The sequence below is a fragment of the Sitodiplosis mosellana genome, unplaced genomic scaffold (assembly GCF_009176505.1).
Source record: "Sitodiplosis mosellana isolate CC-2019 unplaced genomic scaffold, AAFC_SMos_1.0 Smas_scaffold_1, whole genome shotgun sequence".
NCBI classification, from domain to species: Eukaryota; Metazoa; Arthropoda; class Insecta; order Diptera; family Cecidomyiidae; genus Sitodiplosis; species Sitodiplosis mosellana.
Genome location: NW_022595244.1, coordinates 10,459,336 through 10,480,618, shown reverse-complemented (window position 1 = coordinate 10,480,618; position 21,283 = coordinate 10,459,336). Strand labels below are relative to the sequence as shown.

Here is a 21,283-nt window from a genome sequence, read left to right as displayed (position 1 = left end):
TAAATCCCAACTTTAAATTGAGTTGAAGTGAAAGAAAAATCATTTGGAATATTCGAACCAACACCTTCCATTCCCACGAATTGAATTTTCGAATAAGTTCCGAGAATGGCAGATATTTTCAGATCGTATTTTTTCAAAATTTTACGAAAATTGAAGTTTAATTTTTTTTCTCGCAAAAATTAAACAGCGCTGCGTCAAACCATGTTGTTTTGCTGTTGGCAATAAATCACCTTGAATAATGAAGCGCTTGCTTGAGATGAAAATAAACGACGTTGCAATGATAATATTACAAAATGTGAATTCTAAAAATGCCCAAATAATTTGCCCACTCCACGCGCGAGGGTTTTATTTGTCATTGCAAGTCAGTACTGACTCGCACATATTCATTCAAATTGACTCACGAGTCCTACCACAGAAACTACAATTTATTCATAACAAATCTACGAATAAATGCGAGTCTGTCAAAAAAATTTTCTCGAAAAAACACTTTCTCGCAATATCATATACCTACATTTTCCGTATTCACTCGTGAGATACATATGACACATAAAACGAGCTCAGTGTACACGCTCAGTGTACACAGAATTCGATTTAAATTTGGTTTTATACAATAGCTCAAGGCATGTGGACTTTATTTCTTAACGAGTGAATTTTAAAAATACTCCTGAGTCTGAAAAAAAATCAGAGTATCTGAATTTTTCCATGGTTACAGGTATGATGGGTCAATATTTTGAATAAGACATCGAATATTCCAGATGATAGGCATCTACTCAATGCATGACGGGGATTTTGACCGATTTTAACATTGAGACAACTGAAGACTGAAAATAGTATTATCAAGTCTTGCATTGTATATTAAAATAGGCAAAACGTGCGGTTTTGCAAGGCATGATTGCCACAGGTCCAACAACGATCTGAATGTCACTTTTTTGATCAACTGTTGAATGAACCCATCTAAAATTGTGCTGGTTGCTAGCTTATTTTGTGGAAAATGCCAACAAAGAGCGAGTACGTTACGCGCAACAAGTGTCTTATTTTCGAAATCAGTACGTGACGCATGTCGAAACAATGAGTAAACATTCAACTGCAACCCGTTCAATATTCGTTAATTTGTCAGGTGACAATCATTCGCATCATGTTTGATATTGTAACAGTGGGTGGAGCTCCCTTTGCAAATTACAGACGCTGAATAATTGCCACATCTCTTCATGACGATATTTACGCATGGTAAATAAAATATTGATTCACCCGCTCACTTTTCGCACTTTTTTTAGAATCATTTCGCTTGATGATACTGTTGATGTTTTGTGCCTTATGCCAACGACAGCAAAAAAAAAATATAATTTTCGAAAATAATAATTCTTAAACAGGCATTGTCGAGTTCAATTTCGTTCGTGTTAACACACGTGTCGAAAAATGTCGAGTTCGGTTCCAAAAAAAATTTCGTTGCAGCAACACGAAAAACCCTGTTTTTAAGCATTTCTGGCATTTGTTTATATTAAAAACACTTTTTGAGAAATAGCGCGTGTGAATTCCTTTCAATCACTAATTAGAATTGTTCGCGGTTGCGTCGTATCAGTGAGGCGCTGATACAGCTATTAGTTGTTCTTCATTCGACTAAAGCGGTTATTATGAGTTTTTGTGTTTCTCGCATAAAGTTATCATTTTCTCAATTTGCGATCATTCCATTCATTTATGATATAAAATTTAGATTAAAAAACAATAATATTTGTTGAAAAACAAAAACTTGGATTTAAAAAAGAAAAAAAAAATCCCAAATCGAATCAACAGTGACACAATGAATTCATCGTATGCCTTTTGGAGTAAGAATTTTCAAAACAGTGTTTTTTATTTCTCAGTCAAAAAGTTCCCTGTGTCAATAAAATCATACTATATTTATTGAGTGAATATGTTCAAAAAATAAAATAGCCTTTTGTTTTCCTTCTTCAACATTAGATTCAGATCCGACCGAATTACAATATTCACCACTGATGCAAAGTATTCCAACAACGATATCAACAATGAAACCCATTGATCCAACAGTAAATTATGGGCATTCGCCTCCGTTATCCAGATTCAGACCTTATAATCATTATCCGAGTATGGGTGCTGTTACACCATCATCACTATCACCAACTTCCAATGGAATTGGTATGCAAACCGGGGGACCGTATAAATCTGCATTCAAGCCCGTTGCAAAGCGGCCAATTTTCTCGAATGCTCCTGCGGCAACAACAACAAACACATATGCAACCGAACCCAGCTACTTCAATACACCGAATGCAATAGTGACATCGAGCTCGAGTTACAATCGCTATAGTCCGAATCAAATTCAGTCTAGAATCCAGTCCATTCCATATAATCCACCCTACAGAGGTTTAGAAGGTCCATCATCAGAAGTTACGAAAGACATACAAAATGTCGATGCGACATTGAATAATGTTGAAATACCGAACGATATGCCAGCGCAACATTCCAATTTAGAAAAATTGTTACGCAAGCCAGCAACCGAATACGAAAAAACTCAAGCAACGCACACCGAGAAAAACAAAAACGGTAGGATAATTTAGTTTTGTTTTTCAAAAAATCTAGGCCACACGTGTGCTGATGTATATCAAACATTTCGATAAAGCAAATAATCATTTTTTCACAAAATTTTTTGTTGATGATACTGCTGTCCTCTTTTTCACATAACGAGTGCCGCTAGTAACGATAAAAAGATGAAATGGGTGTATATAATTAAAAATGCGCATAAGTAAATGTGTCTTTCAAAATCCTTCTTAGCTGATTATTGAGCAAAACCCATTTTTGTTCTAAATGAAAAAAGGAATTAGACTTTACTGTTTGTTTTTTCAATTCATTTTTTCGTTCTTTGCCTATTTTCGAGTAATGTGCACTGACAAGTTAATAATCGTACTCATTCATCGATGTTTTGTTAATATGGAAGCGTGAAAAACAGGAAGCAGTACCATCTCAGTGAATATATAGCGATGTGAAATAATAAATTTGTCTTGTTACAGAAAATAGGAAGCTAGTTGACAATGTGTTTCATTGGGATACGCTGTTGCCGTTGGTGCCAGATCCACAGACACGTGTCGAAGTATCGGTGCTACCAAAAAAGATAAACACACGCAAACGACGGCTAGGGAAAATTGCAGTATCAAAATGTAACGCAATAATTTTCAATGTTTCCATTTTCTTTGAATATAGATACTAAATGAATGTGTCTATCTTGCTTAGGTGCTGATGTAAATGACAGTGATGTGCCTATCATCGATCTAACATCAGGCGAAGACCTCGACGATTGTATACCATGCTCAGTAATTGAATTGAATAAAACGCCACCATTAGATATAAATGGCAACGAAATTCTTGTTAGCACCAATACCGAAACATTGCCAACGATCAAGGCACAAGACAGCACAACGCAAGCACAGCAAGTGAACCAAATGCCATTGTTGCCCGAATCAATTCATATCGAAAAGATTGCAAAGAATTCAATCAATTCAACGGTTGAACATTCCGATTTTCCGATTTTGTTTGCAAATCTCACGCAAAACGGTTTTCGTATGCCACCAAAGGAGCAGATCAAATTTGTCAACAAATGCAATCGGTACATGGGATATGTTCGTCGATATAACGGCTTTCGTTTGTTTGTTCAACGAAATTATTTACGAGCTCAAGCGCACGCACCACGAAGCGAATTTACAAAGACATTCATACAGAACATTTTATTACGCTGGTGGAGCACAATGTCAGCCGATGCAAAAGAACAATACGTTCGAATGGCCAATATCTCGCACACAAAGAAATCAGACTCGACACCAAGCAACGCAAACTACAGCGACAACGACGAACCGAACGTATCAATAATACCGATTTTCAATGGTTCTCACCCAAGCACAAGCAAAGCAAGCGATGTGAGTGTGAATGTGAACGAAAATACGGAAGCCGGTGCTGCAACAGTCAACAACAATGCCGTCACCACATTACATTCTCCAGTCAACTCACAGTAAACGATGCTTAGCCGATTGGCAATAGAATAAGAATTCATACCGTCATTTATTAATTAATTTCGATGTAGTTCAACTTATTTCATACAGTTTTTCTATTTTATTGTCTTCAAATGAATTCGAATTAAAGTATTCGTAGCTGTAAAAGTGTCAAAGTTATTATTGTTTCAAAATCAAATTTGCAGTCGATTTTTTTTTTGTGTCAATTTTTCCAGTGTGACTTCGTTCAACGTGAGATTTTTGAGCAAATGAACGAGATAGAATGTAAATTCAATGTGTACGTTTGTTTAGATTGAATCGAAAAAAGTTGTGCGGTGAATGTTCTTCAAGTTGGATTCCATACAGAAGTCGGAAATTGCAATAGAAAAGAGTGTTGCATCTCTTATCCACTCACTCACACACGCTTTCCATCATAGTGCGAAAACATAACCAGAGTGAGAGTGAGATAGAGAGAGAGAGAGAGAAAGCATCACGCATACAGTTTCTGCAAGAAAAAGAATCGTATATTGAACGAAACCGTTCATCACAGCATCGAAACAAGTGACCACACACCAAACTGTATCGTGTTTGTCAACTCAAAAGACTTAACTAGAGCTAGTCGACATTTTGACGCATTCATTGAAACAAATGTCATTGTATTTGGACGGTTTGAATTAATCAGTTCGCAATTCACCATCGTTACATCAATGCACACATACACACAAAACCAAACGCGATTTGTTGTGAAATGAACAGTTTAGTGTATATATTCTAACAAGAATTAATCGGAATAGAATTATTTGTGTTGATGAAAACATTCCGATAACATTGATTGCCGAAAAGTGTGGAAATTGAGTTGAAAGATAATAAGGTGCGAAGAGAAAAAGCGATCGAATACACCGGACAAAATGGAGTCGAGCAACATGTTTGCTAAAGGCACAGAAATCTACATGAAATGTTTGAGTAAGTAGACTGATCGAATTTTTCGTGTGTTTTTCTTCGGCTAATTTTGAAAATACAGTAATTGTTGTTAGTTTTTTTCTATTTCGATCATACTTGCTGCATCATATGTTTGAATCATTTTTTTTCGGGTTTCATTTGAAATAATGGACATTTTTCTGTGGATTGAATTTATCCTTTCATAGAAATTTAACATTTTCCACTCATTCGATTCGTGATTTTTTTTTCTCTTCTTCCCTTTTAGTTGCGTTGCAACAGCATCAAAAAACGCCAGACATTTCGGCGACGACAACATCAAGCAGTATGCCATATTATGTGCCGCACTACACGCGAATCAGTACGCCGCAGCCTTTGATGTATATGCCGAATCAGTATCCATCACACTTGGGTCAAGTGCCAAATGGTCGAGGGCCACCACATACTGCCGATTATAATGGTTCAGCATTCAAGCCGATGAATTCGTGGTCACATGGACCACAACAATATGCACCATTCAATTCGTTCGATTCACAGCCATCGATCAAACAATCAGCGATGTCAGCTGACAGTCGATATTTCAATCAATATGACCGAAATGTGACCTATGGAGCACAATTGCCGCCAAATCCAGTGGATGATTCTGTTTCGATGTCAATGGAGAAACATGGTGCAATCGATTCAAAATGGCATTCACAATCAAACATGCAATCATATGTGCCTGTTCAACCAACAATGGGTTACAATGAAAGCTATTCAACGGCAATGAATCCAGGCTACGCACAGCCACCTATGATTGATATGAAATCGACTCGATCATCTCCATTTCAATCGGAAACGGCTTACAACAACGGACACCAAGTCGCCTCGAAGTGTGAGAACAAACACAAACCGAAGAAGGTTCGTCGACCGATGAACTCGTTCATGTTGTATGCGAAACGGCATCGCACGCAAGTGCATCAACTCTATCCGCTTTGTGACAATCGAACTGTGAGCAAAATTCTCAGCGAAACATGGTACGCAATGGATCCGATCAAGAAGCGAATGTATCATGATTTCGCCGCCGAGATGCGCGAAGAACATTTCCGATTGCATCCACACTTCAAATGGAAAACGTCAAGTGAACCAAATGTGACACCAAAGCCAACCGATCAATCGTGCGAAAGTGTGTTTGCCGAACTGAAGCCCGTCACGGACAAAACCTTGCTGCCATCCAATGATGCAGCGGAAATGCAGTTGACTGATTTTGGATATGGCCTGAAAGAGGATTTGATGAATCATTTTCCAATCACACCATCGACGGAAAATTCATTGAGCCCAGTCGCTTGCGTTGATGCGGCAGAACAACAGTTGAACGAGCCATTTGCAGTGGATGCGAAAACAGAATTTCGTTTGGGACCCACACCAGCACAGCTCGGTCGTTATCGCAACAAAACGATCAACAATTCAACGACTGATGCCGTTTCAATGCCATCAAACCATGTGCCAGACTCAACTGAATCGAATGATTGCCTGAACATTGAAGACAACGAACGCTCGCTGGCCACAAATCAGTCGCAGTTCAAAAAACGCTTTCAATCGCTGCCCCAGTTCGATTTCAGCACCTATCGAATGAGCAATGAGTGGGATGCGAGCCCAACATCACCGTCACTTACGTACAACACGTACAGCCGAAAACGTGCACAACCGAAGCCATCAGCTAATGAGCCAAATCCAGCAAAACGGGTGGTCGGTGAACGATTCTTTGGACCTGATTTCAATGTCAACAGTTTCAAGGGTAGGCTTTTTCGAACATTTTTCTGTTACCAAATTCTCTTCTTTTCACTTAGCTTTGCAATAGTTTTGACAAATTTATAATTATTTTTTGTTTGAACTTTTCACAGACCTCGACATGAATTCGTTCAGTTCGTCGCCAGTCACGCCAAGTTCGGCAGAAGATCAACCATTCCAGCAAGAGAAGGTACACAACAAGAAGAAGCGACACTTGATCAATCAACGAAAGACTCTGATAATGGAACTATTCGATAAATGTGGTTTCTTTCCGTCTCCGAAGGACCTTGATGACTTTCTGGTAACACACTCAAACGCTTCGAATTCTTTAGACAATTTTTTGTTCACAATTATGATACTATTCTCTATCTCTCTCATTTGCAGAAAGAACATACTCATCTCTTTGGTTCAAAAAATTTCCTGAACGTCAAAATCCGTGAATATCGCCAAAAACACATGCAAAATCAGTCGCCACAATGAACATAGATTATTGATTTAATTTGCATATTTCGAGAGAAAATTAGTTATTTGTTACCAACAGACTGGTAGAGAAAGTCACGTTATAATACCGTTTTTTTTAAATGTTAGGCATCGGTATTAATGTTTTTTTTCATGTTTAATTTTTACATTTTGCTGAAAATGTTCTTTTGATTTTCAAATAAAATAGTCAATTGTTCCATAAAAGAAAAAGAGTGCATTTCAACGAACTTATTTACGAATTTGAAATCTATACAAAACTGTGCTATTTTCAAAGAAACTCCATACTGCTGCAGGTTTGACACATATCAGTCTAACTGAAACTCAACTTGACAATTGAATTAGCATTGTAAATTGGGTTGGTCAATTCGAAATTTCATTTCAATCATTTGTATGTGATTTTGAAAGAAAAATCAAAAAGCGCTGCGTTTTAAATAGGTTAAAATAAATTGATAACATTCATTTGAATTTGCCCTAATCCCAGATCTATTGGCAGCAGATCCAAATTAATCAGTCTCATTTTAAATGAATATATGACATCATGAACAAAAAATCATTTCAACATGAACCGTTGGTTTCTACTTCTCAACTTTATGATTCCAAATTGCTACTTTTCGACACACACAATTCAATGGTGGCTGTGTTGCAAAACTTACAACAAAACCATAATAGAAAATGGTGATATTCTCAATTTGTTCCACATTTGGAATATTCAACTTTTGATTGGAATGCAACTGAAATCGAATTTAAATTGGATTTATATTTTTTTAGTACAACTATAGTTACTTCTTTTTGATATTGATAATACAAATTCTACACACGATAATTTTTGTTGGACATTTTCCATTGATTGAATGCTTTGTTTTGAATATTTAATTTTGTCATCTAAATAAATTGGATTATGCAGCCCAGACTCTGATGGAATCAACTAACAGGGAACTGTCATCATTTTCAAGGTGCCAATTTGATATCCAGCTATCGCGATGAGTCCAAAAATCTTTCATCGCTGATGAGGATGTATTATTCCATGGTTTCTTATAAATAGTATTGTTGTTGTCGGGAAAATAGCCGTTTGTTCCACCAACTGCGACATTCATGACTAAATAAAACTGCGTAAAATAGAAACGAAAGTGTTTGGATATTAGAATTTGTAACAACGTTTTCCGTGTGACAGAATTGGTTATATATTTTAATCATTTGGTATTTTTCTAACAATTAGCGTACATGTCATACAGTCCAAATGTTCATACGTTCAAAATACTATCCAAAGTCGAAAAAAAAATTCATTTTGAATCGTCGTGTATAGAAACAACAAAATGAACATTACAATCTAGCTACTGAAGCCTTGGAAATAAACGGCTACTCTACTATTTCAAGTATTACAATTTAATTAACTTAAATATCCGAATGGATGGAAAAAAACATCAAATGATTAATTGATCATTCCTACATCACAGAGTAATGAGACAAACCTCTTCATCAAAAGGCGCCATCTTTGTGCCTGATGCCCAGATGTCATTACCCTGGAAATCACCGCGATTCCAGAAACCACCAGCCACTGGAACAAATCCAATTTCAACTCTGTCTACAAAAAATCGAATTCCTTCTTCGTTCCAAAGGAATTCGTAAATGTGATAACTGCGATCAAAGCCTTTTCTGTTATGTTTAGCAAATGTCACGGTGCACCAATTATCCACATTAGACCTCGGACCAAAACGCAGTGTTGAAGTTATACGCTTCACACCGATATGAACGCCATTCGCATCTGCGTAATCAGCATTTCCACGGGACTCAATCAAGTCGATTTCGCCAGAACGGGGCCCATATGGCCAGCCGCCGTATTTTGATTGAGAAGGCAACAGTCGAATGGCTGAACAACAAAAGAAAAATATTCACATTTTTTTATACAACATGTGTTTATAAACAAACATTTCGATCAGTGTAATTATAGTCAAATAGAACAAAATTACAACAAAAAAATATTCATTTATAAAAGGCTAATTTCATTAAAAGGAATATAAATTTAAATTCTCCAGATTTCGTGGAGGCTTGTCATTTAGGAATTTTATATTTGCTTCAATGTGTGCCAAGAATTATTAACTTAAACTGTTTTCAACAGAAAATGTTGAATGTTTCAACAGGTGTCAGTATTTAATATTCATATTTTTTTCATTCGAAATTTTGATATACTAGAACATCAAGTGACTCCCGAAATGGCTTTTAAGATATTTTTCTAAATTTACCAAAAATAAACGATGATTAGTTTCCGTGTTGTTGGAAAATGTTTGCGTTGTTAATAAACAAAGGGATATTGCAACTTTTTTGACCAGAAAAAACGCCATCTTACGTCGTGCCCGTAAATTATTTTACTATACATTTAGATGGTAGAGCTTGAACAAAAGTTCGACACTACTACTAACTTGGTCGTTGCAATACCCCTATGTTAATAAACAGAGGAGACAATAATAAAATTTTAGACATTATAAAACTAGAAAGGTACCTGGCCACAACCATTGTCCCGTTGGGATTTTTGCCACCACCTCAACGCGTCCATATTTGAACGCAAATGAATTTTTCGTACTCAAACGCGCACTTCGTACTGGATTTATGATGATATTGTTTGACGTTCCTGCTTGACGTTCACAGTTTGCTTTATTGTGGTCGGTGCAATGGATCAAATGAACGTAACCTTGTTCAACTTGGTCATAGCCAATACGATTTGCTGTTAACGTTGGTTTAATATGCAATTTTCCATTTTTTACAAATGCATTTTCTGTATCGTCCACATACCATTGAAACTCTCCATTCTATTTTCAAGCACAAACATTTGTTATTCATTTTTTTCTGTAATTTTCAAAGTATTTTCGTAGACTTTTTGAATGGTTTTGTACTTACGCCACCTCCGCCGAGTGTTACATCAGATCGCCATACAAGTTTGTCCAATTTATCAAAATTTTCTTCGAATATCAAACCACCCGAGCAAATGTCACGTTCGGCAGCAAACCCATTTGCGGTGGTAATTGACGGTTTACAATTGTTTGGCTTAATGAAAGTCTGATAGAGAAACATGAGCACAATGAAAATGACGCTGAGCACCAATAAAGTGTTCAAAATGACAACAAAAGTTACTTTCAGCATTTTTATTTTCTTCTGTTTCACGTGTGTGACAACGTTCCCTTTTACCAACACAAATTGAACTAATGAACATTCAACCGGGCACCACTTCAATATTCATGCTCGAAGTGGCCTATATAGTAGAGTTGATGCGTAATTCCGTTCATAATGACCGTACACATTCAAGTGGTTGTTGATTTAGTCAGCACACAATTTAATAATTCACCACGTAGCACCCATTTACGCATCTTAGTAAAAGAGTGTTTGCATGGATTGTGTCACTGGACATGGAATTTCATCGAATACGCATTCAATTAGTTTACAGGCGTATTCTCTCAAATTCTATTGTAGTTAACATATCTTTGTTCTTAATCTGCGTAAAATATTCAATTGCTGGCAGCTACGAACCACTTTTTTTTCATTCGAACAATTCGAACCAAACTATAATAATGTAATGGAAACTAAATGCAGGTAGAGACGATGTGAAAAAAATAGTGTAGAAAAAATTTTAAAATGGGGAAGGTTCTTTGAACTCGAACTGCTCGAAATCGGCTCGTGAGCAGCTCTATTTGCTGCAGAATATGGAATAAGAACAATAAATTTTGGTAGATTTTATTTAACTAAATATTTTATTTTTAATATTAAATTGACTTAGCTATTTCAAAATATTAAATAACCCTATGCAGCCCACACTTTTATTGAATCAACAATCAGAGAACTGTCATCGCCTTCCAAGTCCCATGTTGGTAGCCACTGCTCACGATTGGCCCAAAAATCTTTCATAGCTGATGGAGATGTATCGTTCCATGGCTTTGGTCCATTTTCATTTAGAAAATCCGATGGAAAGTAGTTAGTTGTGCCTCCAACGGCAAGATTTATGATGAAATGGAACTGCACACAAGTTGAAAATGGAAATATTAAATTTTTTTTGATTTTGAGTCAAATACGATTTTTAAAAAAACAATTCACCTTTTGATCGAATGGAGCCATCTTTGTGCCTGATGCCCAGATGTCATTCCCCTGGAAATCACCACGTTTCCAAAAGCCATCACCGACCGGAACAGATCCAATCTCGGCTCGATCCACATAGAAAATAAAACCCTTTTCATTCCATATAAATTCATAAATGTGAAAGCCGTTGTTGAAGCCGGTTTCATTGATTTTGGCATACGTCGAAGTTTGCCACTTATCCAATTGACTAGATGGACCAAAGTGCAAAGTTGAAGTGGTTCGCTTTGCTCCAAATTGAATGCCATTTAAATCCGTATAATTATTATTGCCACGGGATTCCATCAGATCAATTTCACCAGAGCGAGGCCACAGACCGTACTTTGACACGCGTGGCATAAGCCAAACGGCTGAACAAACAACGAAAAAAAAATGGAAGTATTGTAGAAAATAAAAAAAATGTGGAGAACAAAACATGAGTCATAAATTTTTGTCAATGTTTACTCGCACCGAGCGTGAGTTTCACGCAGCAAATATCCATATCGTTTTTTTCCAGTGCGTAAACATTGAACAAGCTTTTTTTTATGGAGATGATTCACTTTTAGACAATGTAATACACATGTCTCAGATGGAATTTTCTTGAGGTAATTTCAGAAATTGTTGTCTTTGACAAAAATGCGCGTGAATTCCAGCGAGCCATCGAACATAAAGAGGTGTACCGGTACCTGGCCACAGATAATCAGCGGTGGGTAGTTTCGCAATCACTTCGACTCGGCCGTACTTGAAAGAAAAGGACTTTTCTGTTGTAAGGCGAGCACTTTGTACAGGGTTAATGATGATATTGCCACCAGCTTGACGTTCACATTGTGTTTTATCTGGATCGGTGCAATCATCCAAACGAACATAACCGTGTTCCACTGCGTCGTAGCCGATTTTATTCGCAGTGAGCGTTGGTTTGATGTACAATTTTTTATTTTTCACAAAGCTATTCACATCATCAGCGGTGTACCATTCAAATTCACCATTCTGTCAACAGTTCAAAACAGAGTTATTATTTTTTTCCAATTTGATTTTCTAAGCACTTCATACTTACGCCGCCACCCCAGAACGTTACTTCAGGTTGCCATTTGCGTTTGTCTAATGTCTCAAAATTCTCTTCAAATATCAAATTCCCCGCACAAATTTCGCCGGACACAGCAAACTCTCCACTTGCCGTTGTAATGGTCGGTTTACAGCCACTCGAACTAGGGTATATGATCAAAAGCACAATAAAAATTATTGCAACTATGAAGAAAATGCTCAACAAAACTAAACAAGTAATTCTCAACATATTTCCTTTGTCTTTTTCAAAACGAATATTCTCTTGTTCCGACCACAAATCGAACTGATGAGCACTGAGTTAATCGACTCTTAAATGTTCACGGTTGAAATGTATCATGTGTTTGTGTGACACTTTCAGTAGGTTGCGTGTCATTCATCCATATACGCGTTTCCCTGGTGGCTAATGACTATGATTGCACACACATTTTAATAATTCATGAAGCAAATCATTCATTTATACAATACACAGACGGCTCTTTGTGATACGACAATTACAACCAGCACAATTTGCACGGACTGTGCCGTATGTGTCATCAGAAATTTCAATTGTTATTGAATTCAATTCTGCTTTGCAATTATTCTTTTTTCCGACTCTCATAATAAACGACTGACACACACTTTGTCTTGTGGAATTCATAGGATAAATAAAGATTCGATTTTATTGACTTTGTTTTTCTATTAACAAATATGGGTTCTGTTTGAAAATGAATGGAATAATTTTGTTTAAATAGCCCAAACTCGAATTGAATCGATGACCAGTGAACTATCGTCGTTATGAATGTTCGAAGAAGGTAGCCACATCGAAAGATTCCAAAATTCTTTCATGGCTGATAGAGTGTGGAAAATTCGATTTTTTGGGACATTTTGACTGATTAAAAGTGATTGTCTCGAACAAAATAAGCAACTGCAGTTAACTTTAATCACAAATCACTCTTAGTCAAAATGTCCCAAATTATTCGACTGACTGAAAGAATAACTAAACGTGATTGTCTCCATACAAAACGCATGATTTCAATCAACTTAGCCAGTTTTAGTTGTGTATCACTACATACAGTTACATATAACTGAGTGACTGTTAGTCATTTTATTTGCACACGGGGATGTATCATTCCACGGCTTCTTCCCATTTCTGTTCTTGAATTCGGGGAAAAATCCATTTGTGTCCATGTTGGCCAGCCGCCAACTTGACGATGATGTAAAACTGTATCGTGAAATTAATTGGGTTAAATTTAAATTATAAAATCCAGTTTCAATTTCATCTACAGAAAATTTGATTCCATTCCCATCTCAAAAGAGTTCATACTTATGAAAGCCGGTATTGTAACTGCTTTCATTGTTTTTTGGAAACATTATCTTCTCAACGGCAAAGGTCTGTTGATTTGATTGTCGTCCGAAATATAGTGATGACATTATGTGCTCAACACCCATCTCAAGGTCGTTATCGTCTTTGTATTCAATATTACCTCGGCACTCAAGCAAATCTATTTGAGCAGATTGAGGCCATTCATATTTTGAGTCTCTTGGCATGAGCCATAATAATGGATTATGGTGTCTCCGTCAGCCTGGCGTTTAAAGTTCTCTTGATGTGAGTCTGTGCAATCACTCAAATAAATATGTTCCAATTGATAGGTGCCTATTTTGGCATGTTTTAACGTCGATTTAATGTGCAATTTTCCATCTCCTACCTCCGAATCTGCGGTATACCATTCAAACTGACAATTCAATAAAGAAAAATGGAGTTGAAAAAAACAACCATGATATCACAATCTAACTCTTTTCGACTTACACTACCCATCGAAAATGATACTGCTGAATGCCATTTATATCTGTCCAAACTGTCGAAATGTTCTTCAAACAACAAATCACCCGAACATACCATGTACGGAGCAGCAAAACCGGCAACAGTTGTAACAGAAGTTTTACACGTTTTTAAACAGAAAAGCCAAACCATTAACCTAAATGAAAATGCTGATGAAAGCCAACAAAACGATTAATCCACTGAATTCCGATTTGTAGCGCATCATTTCAAAATGTTCCTTTCTTTCGATGAACCATAAAACCATCTTCATCGTGTTCAAATAAATTTTAGACTGGAATATCACGACTCACACGCACTTTGTGACTCACGGACTCGATTCTTGTGGTCGTTTGTTCAACAAAACAGTATTTGTACAGACTCGAATGTTTTACATGGTAAATATTTTTTTTGGCAGAAATTTGTTTTGATATTAAACACAGTACCATTCATTACACGTTGTCAATTTTTTTATTTGATAATAATGCGTTGTTTCGTCGACGCAAATTTCGTTGCTAAAGTACATTAAATTGCCCAGACTTTAACAGAGTCAACAATTAATGAAGATTTCTCCCGCGATCTCCATGTTTGAAGCCACTGACTGCGGCCCGTCCAGAAATCTTTCATGCCAGTCGGTGATTGATTACGCCAAGGTTTCGGTCCATCTTTATTGTTGACATTATCGGGGAAATAGCCATTGGTGCCTCCAATTGCCAAGTTTATGATGAAATGGAACTACGACGGAAGAAAAAATGATCAAATTCAATTTTTGAAACAAAATACCTCGAAAAATGTTCACTCACTTCTTGATCGAATGGTGCCATTTTTTCGGATTGTGCCCAAATATTGTCGCCACTAAAACCACCACGTTTCCAAAAACCGTCGCCAAGCTCAGCAAATCCTAGCTCAATTCCGTCTACAAAGAACTTGATTCCATTTTCATTCCAAACCATTTCGTATTTATGAAAATCTTTATCGAATCCAGATGCATTATTTCTTGAGTATGAAGCCGTTTGGTACGCATCCATATCCCAGCGTGGCCCAAAATGAAGTGTACTGAATACCTCTTCTGCACCAATTTGCTGTTCATTTCCATACTTTTCGTTGCCTCGAGATTCCAACAAGTCAATTTCACCGCTTCGCGGCCACCCTCCATATTTCCATTGAGTGGGCAGAAGCCATACAGCTAAATAGACAAACAAGACGCCGGTATTCAAATTAAGTGGTAAAAATCTGTGTGCATTCATTAATTTTGATTATGTTTTTATCATTTCAAAAAATACAACATAAAACTAGAAAGAAAGAAATATAATTTCACCTGGCCAAAGCCAATTGCCCTGGGGTGTTTTTGCAACGACCTCTGCACGTCCATACTTGAATGAAAATGATTCGTGGGTTCTCAAACGGGCACTTCGTACCGGATTGATAATTTTATCACCGCCAGCTTGGCACTCACAGTGCGATTTATCTTGATCGGTGCAATCATCCAAACGAATATGACCGTTTTCGACTGCATCATAACCGATTTTATTCGCTGTGAGCGTTGGTTTTATGTGCAACTTTCCATCTTCCGCGTAACTATTTTCATCGTCAGAAACATACCATTGAAACTCTCCGTTCTGTTACCATAGAGACATAGCATATTTTAATCAAAATTTTGTTTTAATAACTGCGAATATCACACTTACACCACCTCCCCACAATGTCACTTCCGGCTTCCACTTAGTTTTGTCCAAACTGTCGAAGTTTTCTTCAAAAATCAACTGCCCCGAGCAAATTGTCTTGGGTGCAGCCCAACCGCTAGCTGTTGTAATTGATGGCTGGCAATCGTCTGCCAATGAAAATGCTGAAATGCTCAGCAGCAGCACAACAACTAATTTTAGCATTTTGTTATATTCTCTTCTCACAGCTAAATCTAAACTGATCACGTCGTAACACAGCGCCTATTAAATAAGCTGCTGATTATCAGATTACTAATAAAAAACAAGTATTCAGAAGCCAAAAAACATTTACGATTCATTCGTTTATATCATATAATACACTGGGATCTTTACAAATATTTGTGTGATTATGACCTCATAGTTCTACAAAAAAAGTCTTCTTAAAATAAAAGCAAAAAAAACTCATATCAATATTTTAATTAGAAAAGAAGCGACGAGTTTACATGCAAATAAAAACAAAGCACAATCAGAGATGAACCGAGGCCGTAACATTGAATTGAAAACGAGTTTTAAATATAAATAACTAAACATGTAACAAAAATGTTAAGTTTCATGCGACGTTCGATTGAACGCTTCAAAATTATATATCAATTTGTTTATTTGCGTGTTCAAACCACAAATCGAACAAGTTGCGATCCTAACGGTTCATCGAAATGTAAATAACAATGTAAACTGAATAGGCTAACAGGTGTTTTATATCAACTATACAAATCGAGACAAATCAACATCATGGCAATGAAATATGAAACTTGTTGATCATGCTCAAAGTGTGTTAACCTGTTGTGTCAATTGATGTTACGCTTGGTGAAATTCACCTACACATTGGATGCTTTTTTTAGAAATTAAACTTTCTTTCGACGACGAAAAGAATCTAGGCAAATATAATTCGTGTGTGAAATAAATGTTTATTTATTTGGATTTGGCGAAAAAATGTTCATCAAATCTTTGCAACAATAAACTTATAAATAGTCATACAATTGAGGAAGAAATAAATGAATTTCAGCGTGGATTTTATCTTATCTGTTATATTTTGAAAACAAGGTAAAATTTGTGAGTTCATCAAAATTTTTATTATTAGGCATGTAAAAACAAGAAAAAATTTCACAAATAACTGATGTTCACTTCAAAAGATACCTACACTTGAATTTCATATTAACGACATGACTTTCGTAATTCATATCAATTGTGCGATGTCATCGCCTCGAATGTTGTGATCAGAGAGCCGTGACTTTAACAGATTCCACAATTAGCGACGATTTGTCGCCCGAATTCCAAGACTTTTGCCATTGGTTCCGTTGTGACCAGAAGTCTTTCATTGCTGTCGGTGACCCATTACGCCATGGTTTTGGTCCGTTTTTGTTCGCCAAATCATCAGGGAAATAGCCATTGTTTGCGCCAACTGCCAAGTTTATGATGAAATGGAACTACAAACGAAGAAAGAACGATCAAATTCAATTGTTGAAACAAAATACTAAGAACAATGTTCACACACTTCTTCATCAAATGGAGCCATTTTTGTCCCTTGTGCCCAAATATCTTGACCCTGGAAACCACCACGTTTCCAAAATCCCTCATCCACTTTTGCAAATCCAAGCTCAGTGCCATCTAAGAAAAATTTGATCCCTTGCTGATCCCAAGTAAAGCTGTATGTATGAAAACCCTTGTCGTAACCAACTGGATTATTTCTTTCGTAATGCGCTGTTTGCCATCGGTCTTGATGGATGAAATAATATGTTGTAATTAAATAATTGAAAGTAATTCATCAGCTGAATGCTTAATGCTGAATACAAAAATTAATTGTACCAAGGGAATATGTCAATCCTACCTTGGTCCCATTTCGGTCCGAAATGAAGCGTTGAAAACACCTGTTCGACACCAATTTGCCATCCATTTCCATATTTTTCATTTCCACGCGACTCCAACAAGTCAATTTCACCGCTTCGCGGCCACCCTCCATATTTCCATTGAGTGGGCAGAAGCCAGATCGCACCCCACAGCCAGTCACCTAAGGGTGTTTTTGCCACCACCTCGACATGTCCATATTTGAAAGAGAATGATTCGTGGGTTCTCAAACGAGCACTTTTCACTGGATTAATAATTGTGTTTCCGCCAGCTTGACGCTCACAATTCGCTTTGTCTTGATCTGTGCAACCGTTTAAGCTAACGTGACCATGTTCGACTGCATCTTGGCCAATTTTATCTGCCGTTAGCGTGGGCTTTATGTGTAATTTTCCATCTTTTGCAAAACTGTTTTCATTATCAACATCATACCATTGGAACTCTCCATTCTGCTATGAGAAACATAGAGGCGTAAAGTATCTAAAAACGACCACGCTTAGTTTTGTTCTAATGATTTACTTACACCGCCACCTCCAAGCGTTACTTCTGGTTTCCACTTATTTTTATCCAACGTGTCGAAATTTTCTTCGAAAATCACTTGGCCTGCACAAATTTTCTTGGGCGCCGCCCAACCGCTAGCTGTTGTCGCCGATGGTCTGCAATAATCAGCGAACGAAAACGCTGAAATACTCAGCAGCACCAAAATTGACTTCAACATGATTTTTTCCGAATGTTCTCCTCTCATTGTCCAACGCAAACTGATCTGCTAATGATCCGAGGCCAGTTAAATATGCTGCTGATTATTCGTTTAGTAAATACTGAAAAAAAACAAGTTTTTTCGATAACAGTAAACACTCATGAAATAATGATAAAAACATAAACGGCTTAAGATGCATTATCCAATTAAATCTTGTAGATATGCAAGTACAAGTCGTAATTTGAGAAATTTCCCAAAAAATGAATAATATTACTAAAAAAAACCAGTAGTCGTTCGTATTTCGGAAAACCCAATGATAAAAAAAATTAAAAGAATATTTATTTCGCTAAAGTCATGATAATTTTTTACCCGATATAAAAAATGCGCATTTGTGGTCTGGTTTCAATTATCATGGATTTTTTACGCAGCAACATATGCTGCCGTTTTAGCTGGCCCACACTTTAACTGAATCAACGATAAACGATTACTCTTCTTTATTGACCCATGATGGCAACCATTGTTTGCGACCTCTCCAAAAATCTTTTGCCGCTGTGTGGGTGACTCTTCACTCCATGGCTTGTTGGTGTCATCGTTGTCAGGGAAGAATTTACCCGTACCACCAATTGCCAAATTTTTGCAGTTTCGAGCATGGACGAAGAATGAATTGCTCAGTAGCACAACAAGTATTCAGAACATTTTGCTTTTTAATAGCTAATTGCGTGCGACGCAAATCGAACTGATCTCGGATTACACGGTGGGTCTCCGCTTGAATACAAGTTTACGCAGAGTACTTTTTTTCTCTATTTTTCCCTCCACATTATATGACGCAAAAACGTAATCAACTTCTATAGAATACTGGAACGATAACAAGCAAGGCACGCACTAGTTTTTGTGAATTCGCTTCCAAAATAACCATTCAATTTCCCGATTTAAAACTGAAATTGTATGAAAATCAACTTACATTTCTCAAGACTCATAAAAATGTTTCCTTATACCTACTTCCAAAGACTTGATAAGTGATTTTTATCACATTTGAGGCGATCACTGTTAAGATAATATCGTTTGTTAGAAATAAAAGGCATTCAGAATGAAAAGTTTCCAATTTATTTTTCCTTAACTTTGATTTCGAAGATTGTTGTTCCTATATTATAATTAAGTTTAACGAAAGGTTGTACATGTAATAATAGATTGTATTGCCCAGCATTGGTATAATAATTTCTAATCATCCAAAAGATTGAAAAAAAAACATTTCAAAATTTTGGGAGTGAGTGTTAGTGATTCCATTATAATGCATCGTATCGTTTGCGGTGAAAATGACACCTTCCATTTTGCGATCCTTGCAGTTTGTTGTTGTATTGATTTCAGCCAATTGAAACAAGGGCTATAAAAGGATGTTTGTAATTTGAATGTGCAAAAATGTTGTCACAAAAATGTCGCCAACAATCGCAACATTAGAACAAAGGAGATATTTGAAAGTTTAAGTGAGATCAGCATATTATCAGATAAACAAGACTTGCCAAGTAGTTCTGAACATTTGAATACGATTGGTAGCAAAGCGGCTGGTCATCGACAGCATCATCTGATTTCGCTTCATCGAACACAGCAGTCAAATCAACAGTTCACGCCAAGTCACGCAGTTTGAATGGCAAAGAAGAAATGGATAGAAATTTTTCAAACCAAACCATTGCTCTACCGATTGATGATAGTGGTAAACTACTGTCGGCAGAACCAACATTTCCAGTATATTTGAATATGAGGATGCTCGCAAAACGGCTGGTGAATCGCAGATCGCAATTACATGGATGAAACGAGAGATAATGCCACCGATTGATAGTAGTGGTAAGGTAGAACCGAACGATTTCAACTTCATCAAAGTGCTCGGCAAAGGATCGTTTGGCAAAGTGATGTTGGCCGAAAAGAAAGGCACTGATGAACTATATGCAATTAAAGTGCTGAGAAAGTACATCATCATTCAGAAAAATAGCATCGATTACACCATGAGAAAAAAACACATTCTACCACTGGCTCCTAAGGTCCATTCTGACTGGCATTTGTGCTTTCAATCAACACTGCCGTTCATTACAACAACAAAGTTTTACTGCACTAGAGGAAATCGCAATTGCGCCATCACTGGCTTAACTAACTGAAGCGATAGTACGTAATTAGCTTTTGCTTTATTGTAGGTACTACTGATTCAGTGGGTCAATATGGCCTCTTTACAGTTTACAATTCTGAATCTTTGCGAAAATATTCTTAAAATTAGTTTACAATTCCTTTTTGTACTATACAGGTCATTTTTCAATTATACTGATAATTTTCTTATTGAGTACTTCATTAAATAATAATTTGTGACCATTGTGAAATAATAAGTTTCCAAGTACAATTACAGTAAAATCTGTCAATAACGGAGCCCGTATATAGTGGATTTCTTGCCAATAATGGAAAAAATGTCCCCATGTGATTTCGTGATTGTCAGGTTTTACAGTACATTGAAACAATTGTCACTGTTCATATGAATTTCTTTTGATACACTCAATGGAGCTGCCTGCTGATACAACCCCATAGTGTCAACAATTCAGAATTATCAATCTAATTGTGCGTGGGTGCGAGCTGCCGTCGAAATGAGTTATAAGACTCAATCTTCTAAATATTTCGAGTGGCTTAATTTTATGTATCTTAATAAATTTTGCACGATTTTAGTTTTTTACATGTTCTAATTCACGTATATGTAAATACTTCATATCACTTATTGATGAGCGTAAGTACGAACGAGATAAGACTATCAAACAAAATCAACAAGTTTTTCATTCAAGACCAACATTTTCATTGGGAAGCAAAAATTAAGGGAATTCGTCTTAATTGGTGCCAGTTATCACACATCGTTTCATATCAG

At 36.7% G+C, this 21,283-nt stretch overlaps 5 protein-coding genes and 1 pseudogene across 6 annotated transcripts; 2 read left to right on the top strand and 4 right to left on the bottom strand.

The window, feature by feature from the left end:
• The first annotated feature begins 1,355 nt into the window (after window positions 1-1,355).
• Window positions 1,356-4,168, top strand: LOC129578038 (uncharacterized). Of its 2 annotated transcripts, none has more exons than XM_055466093.1 (4): window positions 1,356-1,625; window positions 1,957-2,556; window positions 3,021-3,167; window positions 3,241-4,168. In XM_055466093.1, the coding sequence occupies exons 2-4, from the start codon at window positions 1,992-1,994 to the stop codon at window positions 4,014-4,016; spliced, it is 1,488 nt and encodes a 495-aa protein (XP_055322068.1). In that variant the 5' UTR covers window positions 1,356-1,625; window positions 1,957-1,991; the 3' UTR covers window positions 4,017-4,168. The 2 variants fall into 2 exon arrangements, with proteins under 2 accessions (XP_055322068.1, XP_055322062.1); XM_055466087.1 differs by having other exon boundaries at window positions 1,356-1,823.
• LOC129578030 (uncharacterized) lies at window positions 3,885-7,388 on the top strand. The gene is made up of 4 exons (XM_055466074.1): window positions 3,885-4,955; window positions 5,197-6,705; window positions 6,812-6,999; window positions 7,083-7,388. Exons 1-4 carry the CDS (start codon window positions 4,901-4,903, stop codon window positions 7,176-7,178), a joined length of 1,848 nt encoding a protein of 615 aa, XP_055322049.1. The 5' UTR covers window positions 3,885-4,900; the 3' UTR covers window positions 7,179-7,388.
• Window positions 7,389-7,424: 36 nt separating this feature from the next.
• LOC129578044 (beta-1,3-glucan-binding protein-like) lies at window positions 7,425-10,580 on the bottom strand. The gene is made up of 4 exons (XM_055466107.1): window positions 10,071-10,580; window positions 9,676-9,982; window positions 8,648-9,045; window positions 7,425-8,284 (listed from the first exon to the last, which is right to left on the bottom strand). The coding sequence occupies exons 1-4, from the start codon at window positions 10,311-10,313 to the stop codon at window positions 8,075-8,077; spliced, it is 1,158 nt and encodes a 385-aa protein (XP_055322082.1). The 5' UTR covers window positions 10,314-10,580; the 3' UTR covers window positions 7,425-8,074.
• Window positions 10,581-10,899: 319 nt separating this feature from the next.
• On the bottom strand, window positions 10,900-13,164 carry LOC129578053 (beta-1,3-glucan-binding protein-like). Its single transcript, XM_055466118.1, has 4 exons — window positions 12,331-13,164; window positions 11,963-12,263; window positions 11,259-11,647; window positions 10,900-11,180 (listed from the first exon to the last, which is right to left on the bottom strand). The coding sequence occupies exons 1-4, from the start codon at window positions 12,565-12,567 to the stop codon at window positions 10,968-10,970; spliced, it is 1,140 nt and encodes a 379-aa protein (XP_055322093.1). The 5' UTR covers window positions 12,568-13,164; the 3' UTR covers window positions 10,900-10,967.
• A 218-nt stretch (window positions 13,165-13,382) lies between these two features.
• On the bottom strand, window positions 13,383-14,546 carry LOC129578060 (uncharacterized; annotated as a pseudogene).
• A 41-nt stretch (window positions 14,547-14,587) lies between these two features.
• LOC129579308 (uncharacterized) lies at window positions 14,588-18,460 on the bottom strand. The gene is made up of 8 exons (XM_055469264.1): window positions 18,217-18,460; window positions 17,680-18,145; window positions 17,347-17,567; window positions 17,072-17,278; window positions 15,822-16,076; window positions 15,452-15,752; window positions 14,937-15,319; window positions 14,588-14,868 (listed from the first exon to the last, which is right to left on the bottom strand). Exons 1-8 carry the CDS (start codon window positions 18,436-18,438, stop codon window positions 14,659-14,661), a joined length of 2,265 nt encoding a protein of 754 aa, XP_055325239.1. The 5' UTR covers window positions 18,439-18,460; the 3' UTR covers window positions 14,588-14,658.
• Window positions 18,461-21,283: the final 2,823 nt, after the last annotated feature.